At 33.6% G+C, this 13,923-nt stretch overlaps 1 protein-coding gene across 4 annotated transcripts in view; it reads right to left on the bottom strand.

Annotated features, from left to right (window-relative positions):
• GPATCH8 (G-patch domain containing 8) overlaps positions 1 to 13,923 on the bottom strand; it is an 85,064-nt gene that overhangs the window by 57,771 nt on the left and 13,370 nt on the right. For 2 of the 4 annotated variants that reach the window (XM_006217461.4, XM_072939209.1), the window contains exons 2-3: positions 6,974 to 7,048; positions 1,205 to 1,222 (exon numbers count right to left, since the gene is read on the bottom strand). Coding sequence is in view for 1 of the 4 variants with exons in the window: in XM_015250516.3 (XP_015106002.1) it covers positions 6,974 to 7,048 (75 nt within the window). In the remaining 3 variants the exon portion in view is untranslated. Of the gene's footprint in view, positions 1 to 1,204; positions 1,223 to 6,973; positions 7,049 to 13,923 lie in introns of those variants that run through there. The other 2 variants (XM_015250516.3, XM_072939210.1) reach the window with 2 other exon arrangements.

The raw sequence follows: 13,923 nt of genomic DNA, 5'->3' as shown, positions 1-13,923 counted from the left end.
TAAAATGATGTTACTCATTCAAAGGAAAACATTAAAAAATTTTAAACACAAAGTGTTCTGTATGCATTAAAATGTAGTTTATAGTATTAACTGGGTTATCACCATTTGAAAATAATCTCATATTTCCTGAAATCACTTTATAAAGTGAACAAAGCCATAATCTTTGAATTAAAATCAAACATCTCATATTAAACTGCTTTTTATCTTTCAGCTCCATACTCAATGATAAAATGCTTTCTAGAGGAAAGAAAAAAATTATTTTGCTATTATCTTCTCTGACAGTAAGTTAGAAGAAGATTAAGCCTCCCTCATGTCCTGTTTAAGGAAAAAAAAAAGGGCCAACTTCCTTCTATGAGTTTATAACAGCATGCCAACCAGAAGAAAACTGGGCTGAGAAGCTGATTATTTCATTGATCAGGGGCAACAAAGATCAGGATACTTTAAAAAAAAAAAAGAGGCAAATGATAATGAAAAGCTTGTTTCTAGAACAAAACATACAATCGTTTTAAACATATATATACAAAATCATTACAGTGCACAAAAGGTCGCTAGAGATTATTTTTTGCTAGCAACTGGAAGAATGAGAAAGTGCTATGATTATGGATAATCCCAGGTAATAACTTCCATATTATCAGATATCACAAAAACTTAGTTCAACACTGGTGCGTCCTTTTCTTCCCTTCTCTCCTCCCAACTGAACTGTCAGGAAAAGCATTCCCTTAACCAGTGTTGAGTGCCTATTTCCAAATAACTTCATTGCTTAAAAAAAAAGTTTCTAAGTCTTAATACAAGTAATGTTAGCAAAAACGAAGATAAAAAAGCCTTTATAGTACTATTGTGAAAATAAACTTACCTGTACATAAAACCCTTGTTTTATATAACTCTTACAACTAAATAACTCTGGAAAGGACAAGGATAGCAGAATGACTCTAAGATAATGTAGTTGATTAAAGTATTGTCTAATCTTTTAACAGACTAATGATGCAACTATACTTGGCACAGATATTTAGGGTATTAAACCATGCTGACAAAAATTGTTGTCCCCTTTTTTCAATTTTGAAAAACTCAAATCTTTTGGCTAAGTGGAGATGAGACATTATGCTGACTGTGTTATATTATGAATGCACTAAAATAAACAGACAGATGAAGCAGTATGCTATTTCCAAAAGCAGTGCAAGTGGAGTGAAAGCATTTCCATACGAACCTGGCTTTAAAAACTGGGCTGTCAAAAGAACAGTTAAATGTAACACAAAGTAAGAAACTGTCCAATCACTAATGGTCGTTTTTTTTTTGTCTTGTTTTCAATTCACTGCTTGCAATTAATGTATTTATTAAAGAAGAGTGAAAGCATAAGTAAATTCACGAGTCAAGACCAGCTGAGAGATTCAAGAGCAGCGTGTTGTGACTGACAACAGTGAAAGGAAAAGCAAATGTTAAAGGGAGAGGGAGAAAAAAGAAAAATTTAGAGTTATACACATTAGCACCACTTTTACAAAACCACTCAAGATGGCTGTCACCTCAGAAAAAGCTATTGACAGAAAATGGTAGTGGCATTTCTCTTCTAAAACTTTAGGGGAAAACTGTTCTTTAAGTAACTCTATCTCCCCAAGTATGAATAGGAAATGAAATGTCAGGGGTTATATTAAAATTAGCATGCCACTCTATGTCCTTACAATTATAACAAAGGCAACAAAAATAACAGACATATCTCCCAGAAAGTCTTCCCCTCACCGACATCCTAGATTTAGTGAACGACTAACACAGAAAATCTGAACCTTTCCTATTATTCCAAACTACCTGCTTTTGGAGGAAAAAAGGCAGCTCTGTGACTCTGCAGAAAGGGCTAGTATTCAGTATGGTCTCTTTTCCTACCAAAAAAAGAAAAAAGCTTTATAAACACTCATCAAAAGTCCAGTAGGCTTAGGGACGATGGGTATAACACAAGAAAGGCACGCCAAAATACCTTGTAACAAAGCAGACTTGTCTAATCTGAAGTGGTCAAAATGTTCATTTAACTTTCACTGTGAGAGAGCAAGGAATGGCCAGCCTGTGAAAATAATCAATCTACTCTGTTTAGGCTGCCAATTATTTCCGTGGATGTTATTTATGATGGTAAACTGAAGTAATTTGTAACTCAAACAGGTAACCTAAATAGAACAAGAGCAACGAGCACTGTTTAGCTTCTGAAATAGTAATAGTTTACCATTTCAGCCATTATAATAATGACTAATCAAACTTTCATTTTTTTATTTTTAAATAAAATATATAATTTGAGGTTTAGTTATAATCTCATGAACCAAAAATAAATAATATTTTTCCTTTTTAACACAGTCTTAGTTTGTGACTAACAAAGGGGAATGAACAGTGATAGGTTGTTTATAATTTAAATGCACAAAGTAGAAATGCAGGGAAATACTAATTGAAAGCAGATTAATAAAGCAACTGAACTTTGCCCAAGGGAGGTAGGCAAAAGGCTCGTTTTCCACATAATTCATAAATAGTTCCCACAACCTATTTGTTACTCCCTGTGCTTTAACACTCCAAAAATGGTGGCAGTGTGGCATTTTCTTTGGTTAGAAGCATAATGCTCTTCTTAATTTAAACCATGAAGCTGAGCTGAAAATTCACTTTTTTCACCTAGATTACCTAAATTGATCTTCACTTTTCTTCCTATTTCTAAACTTAAAAGTAAATTAAAACACTACATTTTAATCTTTTGTGCCCCTGTATCTATGTGTAGGAAAGAAGGATATAATTTTTAAATGGCAACATCTTTGACAATAAGGAATGTGTATTATAAACAACTACCAATATGCTGAAAACACAATACCAGCCAAAAACAAAACAAACACCTCATTATTGTTTCAGCCATTCCTCAACATTTTTATTAACTAAATAACAAATAGAAAACTTTCCCAGGAACTTTGCTCTGTGAAGCTGAATACCATCACAGTAACAATGGTCACTTTGTCAATAGCACCATCAATCTCTATAATGTGAGCCGACCAAAACACAGATAAAAATTTACTTCATTGTACGAGGCTAATTCCAAGTTTCTACAGTAGGAAATAGAATATCATGTCTTAAGAGAAAACTATATTACAACTATGTCAGTGACTAGATGAATACCAATTCCACACTGAATTTTCTTCTAGCTGACAGCCACATTCAATTTACACCATTTAGCCCATTTTCAACAGTGACAAAAATGGCAAGTCTCTTGAGTGGATTGTAAGCTTTGCTGATTGTGTATTAAAGACTCTATAAGCAAAAACCAAGTGCTACTAGGTGAACCCATGCAAACAACAAGTTGTAAAATTCCCAAAACAAAAAAATCTATAGCTCACTACAGATGACACAATGAAAACTAGAGAGAAAAGCCATATAGTAATGCTACACCATTCAGCTCCAAGAAGCACATTATTTATAGTGCAGTCCACATATGGTCACTGCTAAATGTCAAATCAGCAGGTCTTATAGAGTTACAGTTTGGAACTAGTGGAGTCCACAGATCTAAACAGATATGCAACATGACAAAACCCAATTATACATATACTTCTAAATCCCTAGGTAAGCAAAGTAAACATCAGCAACTGGAATTTGAAAACTTACATTACTTTTTAAAACCTGCTCAGTCAACCTGACAACTAACTGATGGGTAATTTTACTTCTAACTGCAATAATGAAAACATATTTTAAGTCTACAATGCAGGGATTTTGCCTTTTATATAGTTTACAGTCACTCTCCCATCTGATTTCTCATGTTCTTTCTATGGTAAAGGTCATAAAGGACCATATATCCTAAATCATGACAACCAATACTTGGATATATAGTGGAATCCTAGGCTGGGTTTATGGCTTTAGATTAAGTTTTATTTGTTTTCTAATTATTTTATCTTAAAGTATGTGGAGGTCATAATTATAATAACTGGGACCTAAAAATCTCATAAAGCAATAAACTGAAATATAAGTTCTAAAAAGTTTTTTGTAATAAGGGTAAAACGTTAATACTTTCTACCTCCTCTTTAATTCAGATAATCAAATTGTCTGGAAATTCTTTCATAATTTTCTTAGAATAGGATTTATTCTTGACCAGAAATTTCATTGAAAGATATTTGGTTGGTTGAAATAAAACAGGGAAAATAAAACTTTATAACAAAGATAATGAAATACGTTTTTACGTTTTTACAAATCTGGATTTTGATGTGTTTCCAACATTTTCTGATTGAAACCGATAAACCTGGATCATCTCACTAACAAATCTAGACTTCAGAAGTTTACCAAAAGTATAATGCATTATTGCATCTTTGTATCTCATTTCCCATCTTGCAGGTTTGCAACAAATTTACCCTATTACAAAACAAAAAGACCTTAATCCTATACTCACAATAACCCTTCACACAGGCATATTCTTGGCACAAACCTGTGCAGAGACTTCCTCGGTTACCAGCTGCTGCAGAGGACCTTTGTTAAAAAAAAAAAAATGACTACACCTTTAGCTCCTGCAATGATCTGTAGACTCCCAAAGCTGCATATTTCCAGCCACTTTTGAGTTGCATGCTGTAGCAAAACAGTCAGCACCTCTCAATAGATATTGCTGCAGAGAAAGATTTTAATTCAGCAGACTCTTTCTGTGTGTTAGAAGCAACGCATTTTCCCGTAAGAATAAGATAGCTCAATATAGCCAGCCAGCCAGCCTTATAACTAACATACACTTATTTGGTAGGCATTCCTAAGGTGAAAGGGTACTTTCTGGGGGAGATGGGGAGGAGGGATTGCTACACTGCCTATTTTGATGCCAATCATTTTAGGACTTACTTTAAAAACTTTAAATTTATCCCCAAATGATTTGGTAAGATTTGATAAGAGAAATAAAATCCCTATCTTGTTTGTCCCACTCCTATCTAACACCATGTAAGCTATGAAGCTCCTCCCTCCTACTACCTAACTACCACATCACAAATATTGCATATCTTAATGTGTTTCGGGAGTAAATTTTCATTTTAAGTATAAGTTATTAATATACATCTCTGAACATACACTTATTCATTAAAAAATTAATTATCCAGTCTGAGTACTATATACCATTTGCTATTTTAAGTGGGGAAGATAACACTATTTAATAGATAAGGCATGTATCAATTCCACTCCTACTCACTGAGATTACTCAGGCAGACTGTCTTCTGATAGTGTTCTCCCTATGACATATGCTGGAAAAATTCCTGGACAGTGTGAGAGGAAAAAGAACATCAGTCTCACATGCCAAAGGAATGAATTTTCCAAAAACCTTTAAATGTAGCCTTAAAAGAAGGCTTTACAAATGTTAAATATCATTTAATTTAGTGCTTTTAAAAAAACTTTGTTAAGTATAGTAAAAAATGAATACTAGGCTGCAAATTTGGTCTAACTAAATTTCCTGCTACTGTTGAGTCAGAGTACCCACAGAATTATATAGCTTGTATAATATTAACCAAATATGTACCTTGTAGAATATGGTACTTGGGCCTTTCTTCCAATAGCTATCTGCTCTTAAACTCTGACTCAAAAAAAAATTTGAATAAAATGGAAAAATTAAATTATTTTTCAAGTACAAGATATTGACTTAGCTAGCCTACAGACTTCACTGTAAAATTCTACCTTGTGATAATTCCCAAGATGATACAGAATAAGGCAAAAACTCTGGTGATTTTTAACTTAGCAAAGTGGGCTTGGCATTTTATCCTTAAGTCAAAACAAGACTGGGCTTTCAGCACAACATCAGGTGTGAATTCTCCCTCTGCAGCATTATCACATGCGTCATCAATTACTGCCATGCCTAAGTCTAGCATCATGCCAGCACATTTAGACAGAAAGTACTATATGCAGTGTTCACTGGACCAGAAGAACAGAAATAAGAAGGGGAAGTGGGGGAGAAAGAAACCCTAGAGAAGAAATTAAAAAAAGGCAGACCGTGCAATACAAACCAGATCATGGCTGCTTAGCTAATATGGGCCAACTGCTGTGGAAGAAAAATGTCGAACACCCCAAGTTGTGTAAATTTCTGTAAACATCTAAACACACACACAAACACACACAACACCAACCTAATTAGGAACATAAATATATGTTGATCCTTTACTATGTTATAGTTATGAAAATAAAAGCTAAAGTTAAAATATCTATACTCTCTAAATTGCCTTAACCTGAGGGAGATGCTAGTGTTCTTAAAGGGAGAAGAGGGATGTCTTGACTGCTATAGAGATTCTCTGATGATTTTTCACTCAAGTTTACCAACAACTCCCTATAACCCTTATTAAATATGTATACTCAAGCACAAATATTAAATACTGACAATACTGACAAGTTTAGACATCTTAACAATGGACTGCGTAATTTGAAACTAATGGGCTTTTCAAAATGAAAGTAATGTTCAAAAATTAAGAGGCAGGAAAATCTCCTTGCTCTGTTGCATGATATCAATATTTAAAACTAAGCCATGTGAAGAGACAGAATCAACTTTTGACAAAAACCAGACATCTCTTAAGCCACAGAAACCAAAATTACCATGTTTCACAAGAGTCTGGTAAATAAAACATATTAGTCCTTAACTGTTCTTAATGGAACATTTCACACATGATTGTGTTGCCCAGGAAAGATGAAGCTTCTAAAGGATCAAAATACATTTTACTCCTTTACTCAATTTACAAAAATACTGAACTTCAACTTGCTTTCTTTAACAGCATTAGTAAGGGGCAAAATGATATTTTTTTCCTTATCAAAATTCTAAATTATTTCTAGATTTTTCACTGATTCCGCAACATATTAAATACTAGATTACAATCTAAACTCTACCTGATTACTGTAGGGCATGCAAGAAAACAACTCTAAACTGTACTATGTAAGTTTTTACTAAGTTTAACTTCATTCACATCAAGTGTCACACGAACACTACCTAACTAACTAGCTATGACCCAAAATTAAGCACTGATCTTACCGATTCTATAGGCTTGTCAAGTGATGCTTGTTCAATTTCCAAATGTCCTTCTTCATACTGATCAAAGTGATTACCCTGAAAAAACAAAACTAGGGTTATTTTTCCCCAAAGCAATAAATGCCAAAATTATTAGTAAAAGTAATCAAACTAGGGGTTATTTTAAACTTTTCATTCTTTTTCAGTAAGCAACCAAAACTGTGCCACAAATTCAGACTTTCTTAAATCTACAAAAACAAACAAACAAACAAAAAAACAATTTATTAGAAGTCTAGGTCTAAGAATATGAACTCTTCTTCCTCTGACAAGCATTGAAACTGGTAACTAAAACATTATCAACCATTTGGGATATCAACTCTTAGACTGACTATATTAGGAAGACTGCAGAATCAAAATCAAAGGGATGTACTGTGCTTTACTTTTCATAAACAATTTTGTGCTACAAAAAATAAGTCCTAACAAAAGAAAGCAAATAAAATCTGTGTAATACTGCTAAATGTTGATAACATTGTTTTTAATTAAAACTATTAAAATATTCAACTTTAAATCAAGTTGTAACTCTAAAGTTTCAAGGAATTCAAAAACAGTCTCTTGATACAGTATCCCCAATACACAGTTTCTCAAATGATCTGCCAAGGGAGATAAGCATGCCGGTATAACACCATATTTGACCATAATCAAGCAAGCTGTCATTGCAATTAGAATAAGTTAAAACAGCCAAAATTGAGGATGGGGCAGATAACTAGGAAGCTCGCTCTAATCATGGTTTTCCCTGCTCCATGAAAAAGGAAGAGGCCATAATTTGGCTTTAAATCAGAATATCAATTGTCTGGTTCCCTTCTGTTTACAAAGTAGAGGGCATGAAGATTTGTGAGTCCTGAATTGACCTAAGTCAGAAAGACTAAAGACCTCAGTCTAGCCTAAATCTAATTCAGGCATGGAGTGGTATGATAACTTGAATGTTAACCAGACAAGAATGAAGTCTTGTTTTTCTCTTACAATCCTAAAACTTAATATGCTACCTAAACACTAGAGAACAATTAAGTCCTAAAATTAAGTGGAAGTGCTGAAAATTCTACAACTAGACAGTTGTGTGTTGATAATGGTCGTACAACACTATTAACGTACTTAATGCCACTGAACCATACACTGTAAAACAGTTAAAATGACAAATTTTGTTATGTGTATTCCAGCACAATAAAAAATTTTAATTTTGTGGTTGAATTTATCCAAAAGAAGGAGTAACAGAACAGTAGTGAGTTTTCCAAAGACAAAAAGCAAATCTTAAAAATTGAATAGGATTTAAAAGCAGGTATTCCTTCCAAGAATGAGAAAAACCAATTGTCAAGAAATACTAAAAAATGAAAAAATAGCTGTCAATCCTGAAAGTCTGTCTAAATTAATCTCCAATATTTTGTCCAATGACCACTTCAAAATAACACCTACCTCTTGGCATTTTAACTTCTATTCTGACATTTAAAAATTTAAGTTATTGAAAAGATGTTAATTGCAAAGTACTTCTAAATTCCTAAATAATAAAATCCAGATAATGATTAACTCAAACCACACAGTATTATAGAACACCAATGTCCAGCCAAATCTCATAATTTTCTCTTTCACTTTATAGCACTATATGATTAAATGATAAAATAATAATCTCAAACTACCAACAATAACTGGCACTATTTTTAAATTAAATCTTTATAATATTTAACTTAGGACAACCACACTTTAAAAGAAAACTGCCCCCAAATTTATCACCATCAAAGATGATGTAATAAAAGCACAAATACTTACAGATATTATTAGAGAACTACCAAGTAATTCTACAAAAAAGAAAATGGCATCTTGGAAAAGCCATTCCAGCTCATCTTTACTGCACAAGAAATAACTCAAGTTTTTCCAAATAGGTCATGAATCACTAGCAAAATCTTCTTTTAATCTGCATACTTATCATTTTAGAAAATCCTTCTGTGGATTACAAATTACTATCCATAAATACCAGATTCTAAACATGGCTAGTTAAGTTTTCAAATCATTCTGCATCTAACAGACACAATACAAAGCAGGATTAATAATATAGTTTGAGTCCCAAAAAAGACCCATACATTCATGATTACTCATCTTCACCAAAGGTAAAAAGACAATTCAATAGAGAAATAATAGTGTTTTCAATAAATGGTGCGGTAACTAGGCATCCATACACAAAACAAAACAAAACAAAACAAAACAAAACCCTCAAAATGTATCACAGACCTAAATACAAAACCTAAAATTATAAAATTTCTAGAAGAAAATATATATAGGAGAAAATTTTGGTGACCTCAGGCTTCACAAAAATTTCTTAATATACAACCCCAAAAGTACAATCTGTGAGAGAAAAAAATTGAAAAACTGTACTAGAGAAAACATTCACAAATCTCTTTACTTGATAAAAGACTTCTATTCAAAATACATAAGGAACTCTCAAAACACAATAATAAGAAAATCCAATTTTAAAGTAGGCAAAAGATTTAAACAGATATGTCACCAAAGAATATAGACAGATGACAAGTACTCAACATTATTAATCATTAGGGGAATACAAACTGAAATCACAAGGTTAATACCACTTCGCACCTATCAAAATGGCTTTAAAATAAACTAACAATATCAAGTACTGATGAAACTGCACAGGAACGCTGATAGATTGCTGCTGGGAATGTAAAACAGAAAACAGTTTGGCAGTTTCTTATAAACTTAAACATGCACTTACCAAATAACCCATTAATACTATCCCCAGGTATTTACACAAGTGAAAGGAAAAACCTATGTTCACACCAAACCTGTCTGTGAATGTTTGGAAAATATCAAATGTCCCTTAACTGGGAAATGAAGTTAAAAGCTATGGTAACTCACAAAGAAGAAAAAAGAGAGAGCACAAATTAGCAAAATAAGAAAGGAAAATGGAGAAATTACAACAAATAAAATAGAAATACAGAATATCACACAAGAATATTATGAAAAATATACAGAATCAAACTGGATAACCTAGAGGAGATGGGCAAGTTTCTGGAAACATACAGTCCACCAAGACTGAATCAAGAAGAAACTGACCTCTTGAACAAACCGATCACTAAAAATGAAATCAAAATAGCAATAAAAAACCTCCCTACAAATAAAAGTCCAGGACCGGACGGCTTCACTGGGGAATTCAACCAAACATACAAAGAAGAACTCAGACCAGTCCTTCTCAAACTATTCCAGAAGACTGAAAAGGAGGGAATACTCCCAAACTCATTCTATGAAGCCACCATCACCCTAATACCAAAACCAGGCAAAGACACTACCAAAAAAGAGAATTATAGGCCAATATCACTGATGAACATAGATGCCAAAATCCTCACCAAAATATTAGCAAATACAATCCAGCAACACATAAAAAAGATTATACATCATGACCAAATGGGGTTCATCCCAGGGACACAAGGGTGGTTCAACATACGCAAATCAATCAATGTAATACATCACATCAACAAGAGAAAGGACAAAAACCACATGATCATCTCAATAGATGCAGAAAAAGCATTTGATAAAATTCAACACCCATTTATGATAAAAACTCTCACCAAAATGTGTATAGAGGGAACATATCTCAACATAATAAGAGCTACATATGACAAACCTACAGCCAGCATAGTACTCAATGGTGAAAAACTCAAAAGCTTCCCACTAAAATCTGGGACAAGGCAAGGATGCCCACTATCACCAATCCTATTCAACATAGTCTTGGAAGTCCTAGCCACAGCAATCAGGCAAGAGAGAGAAATAAAAGGGATCCAAATTGGAAAAGAAGAGGTAAAAGTGTCACTATACGCCGACGACATGCTACTATATATAGAAAACCCTAAAAGGTCCACACAAAAACTCATAGAGCTGATCAAAGAATTCAGCAAGGTAGCAGGTTACAAGATTAACTTTCAAAAATCAGTTGCATTTCTCTACACTAACGATGAATCAACAGAAAAAGAAAGTAAAGAAACAATCCCTTTTAAAATAGCACCCAAAGTAATAAAATACCTAGGTATAAATCTAACCAAGGAGGTGAAAGAATTATACACAGAAAACTACAAACCACTGATGAAGGAAATTAAAGAAGACTTTAAAAAAATGGAAAGATATCCCATGCTCTTGGATTGGAAGAATCAATATTGTTAAAATGGTCACACTGTCCAAGGCAATCTACGGATTTAAGGGAATCCCTATCCAATTACCCAGGACGTATTTCACAGAACTAGAACAAATCATAATAAAATTTATATAGAACCATCAAAGAACTAGAATTGCCAAAGCATTACTGAAGAGAAAGAAAGAGGCTGGAGGAATAACTCTCCCAGACTTCAGACAATAGTGTAGAGCTACAGTCATCAAGACAGCATGGTATTGGTACAAAAACAGACATATAGACCAATGGAACAGAATAGAGAGCCCAGAAATGAACCCACAAAACTAATCTTCAACAAAGGAGGCAAGAATATACAATGGAATAAAGACAGCCTCTTCAGCAAATGGTGTTGGGAAAACTGGACAGCAGCATGTAAAGCAATGAAGCTAGAAAACTCCCTTACATCATACACAAAAATAAACTCAAAATGGATCAAAGACTTAAACATAAGACAAGATACAATAAACTTCCTAGAAGAAAATATAGGCAAAACATTATCTGACATACATCTCAAAAATGTTCTCCTAGAACAGTCTACTCAAGCAATAGAAATAAAAGCAAGAATAAACAAATGGAACCTAGTGAAACATACAAGCTTCTGCACAGCAAAGGAAACCATAAGTAAAACAAAAAGACAACCTACAGAATGGGAGAAAATTTTTGCAAATGAAACCAACAAAGGCTTGATCTCCAGGATATATAAGCACCTCATACGACTTAATAAGAAACAACCAAACAACCCAATCTAAAAATGGGCAAAAGACCTGAACAAGCAATTCTCCAAGGAAGACATACAAATGATCAATAGGCACATGAAAAAAATGCTCAATATCACTAATTATCAGAGAAATGCAAATCAAAACTACAATGAGGTATCACCTCACACCAGTCAGAATGGCCATCATTCAAAAATCCACAAATGACAAATGCTGGAGAGGCTGTGGAGAAAGGGGAACCCTCCTACACTGCTGGTAGGAATGCAGTTTGGTGCAGCCTCTGTGGAAAACAGTATGGAGATTCCACAAAAGACTAGAAATAGACTTACCATATGACCCAGTCATCCCGCTCCTGGGCCTATATCCAGAAGGAACCCTACTTCAGGATGACACCTGCACCTCGATGTTCACAGCAGCACTATATACAATAGCCAAGACTGCATATGCAGACAGCCTAAGTGTCCATCAACGGATGACTGGATAAAGAAGACGTGGTATATTTATACAACGGAATACTACCCAGCCATAAAAACCGACAACATAACGCCATTTGCAGCAACGTGGATACTCCTGGAGAATGTCATTTTAAGTGAAGTAAGCCAGAAAGAGAAAGAAAAATACCATATGAGATCGTCCATATGTGGAATCTTAAAAAAACAAAACAAAACAAAAAAAAGCATAAATACAAAACAGAAACAGACTCATAGACATAGAATACAAACTTGTAGTTGCCAAGGGGGTGGAGGGTGGGAAGGGATAGACGGGATTTTAAAATTGTAGAATAGAGAAACAAGATTATACTGTATAGCACAGGGAAATATACACAAGATCTTATGGTAGCTCACAGAGAAAAAAATGTGACAATGAATATATATATGTTCATGTATAACTGAAAAATTGTGCTCTACACTGGAATTTGACACAACATTGTAAAATGATTACAAATCAATAAAAAATGTTAAAAAAATAAAATAAATAAAAAATAAAAATAAAAAAGTAAAAGCTATGGTACACACATACAATGGACTATTACTCAGCAATAAAAAAGCGACAAACTGCTTACATAAGTACTAACATGTATAAATTTCAACACATGCTAAGTGAAAGAAGCCATACTCAAGAAGTTACTGTATCATTCTGTTAATATGGCATTCTGGAAAAGGCAAAACTAGAAGAAAACTGACCGGTGACTGCCAGGGCCTATAAACTGACACAGTGGCTATACTATGATGGTTTGCTAAAACTCGAACTATATACCAAAATGGGTTAGTTTCACTATATTTTAATTATACTTTGATTTTTTAAATAAAAAGGGTGGGAAAAGCCAATATTTCTACATTTCCCCCCTTAAAAATATTCCTTAAGCATTAAAAAAAGTTTAAATCAGAGGAAAGGATATAGCTCAGTGGTAGAGTGCATGTTTAGCAAGCACCAGGTCCTGAGTCGAATCCCCAGTATCTCAATTAAAAAATAAATAACCAGGGGAGGGTATAGCTCAGTGATAGAGCACATGCTTACCATGCATGAGGTCCTGGGTTAAATCACTGATACCCCCATTAAAAAAATAGGTAAATAAACCTAATTACCTCCCCCTCTAAAACATACCTAATTAAGTAACTAACTAAATAAATAACTTATTACCTCCCCAAAAAACAAACAAAAAAAATAATTTTTAAAAAAATTTTAAGTTTAAATTCTATTCTACAAACACATTAGACTGGTAGTTACATCAATCTACATGTCAAAATAAAAATATTACTGTATAAATTTTAAAATTAAAAATAAAACAAACTTCAAACAAGGTGTTGGTGGTATAGTGGTGAGCACAGCTGCCTTCCAAATATATGCACATATATGCATGACTGGGACATTGTGCTGTACACCAGAAATTGACACACTGTAACTGACTATATTTCAATTTAAAAAAAAAAACCTAAAAACATACATAGACAGCTCTGGAATACTTAAGAGGCTGTTTCTAGAGGTTAACTCCGATCTGAATGCCTAAGAGACAAAAGATGAGAGGGAGGCTC

Source organism: Vicugna pacos, chromosome 16 (genome assembly GCF_048564905.1).
Source record: "Vicugna pacos chromosome 16, VicPac4, whole genome shotgun sequence".
NCBI lineage: Eukaryota > Metazoa > Chordata > Mammalia > Artiodactyla > Camelidae > Vicugna > Vicugna pacos.
This window is presented reverse-complemented; position numbering and strand designations above follow the sequence as displayed.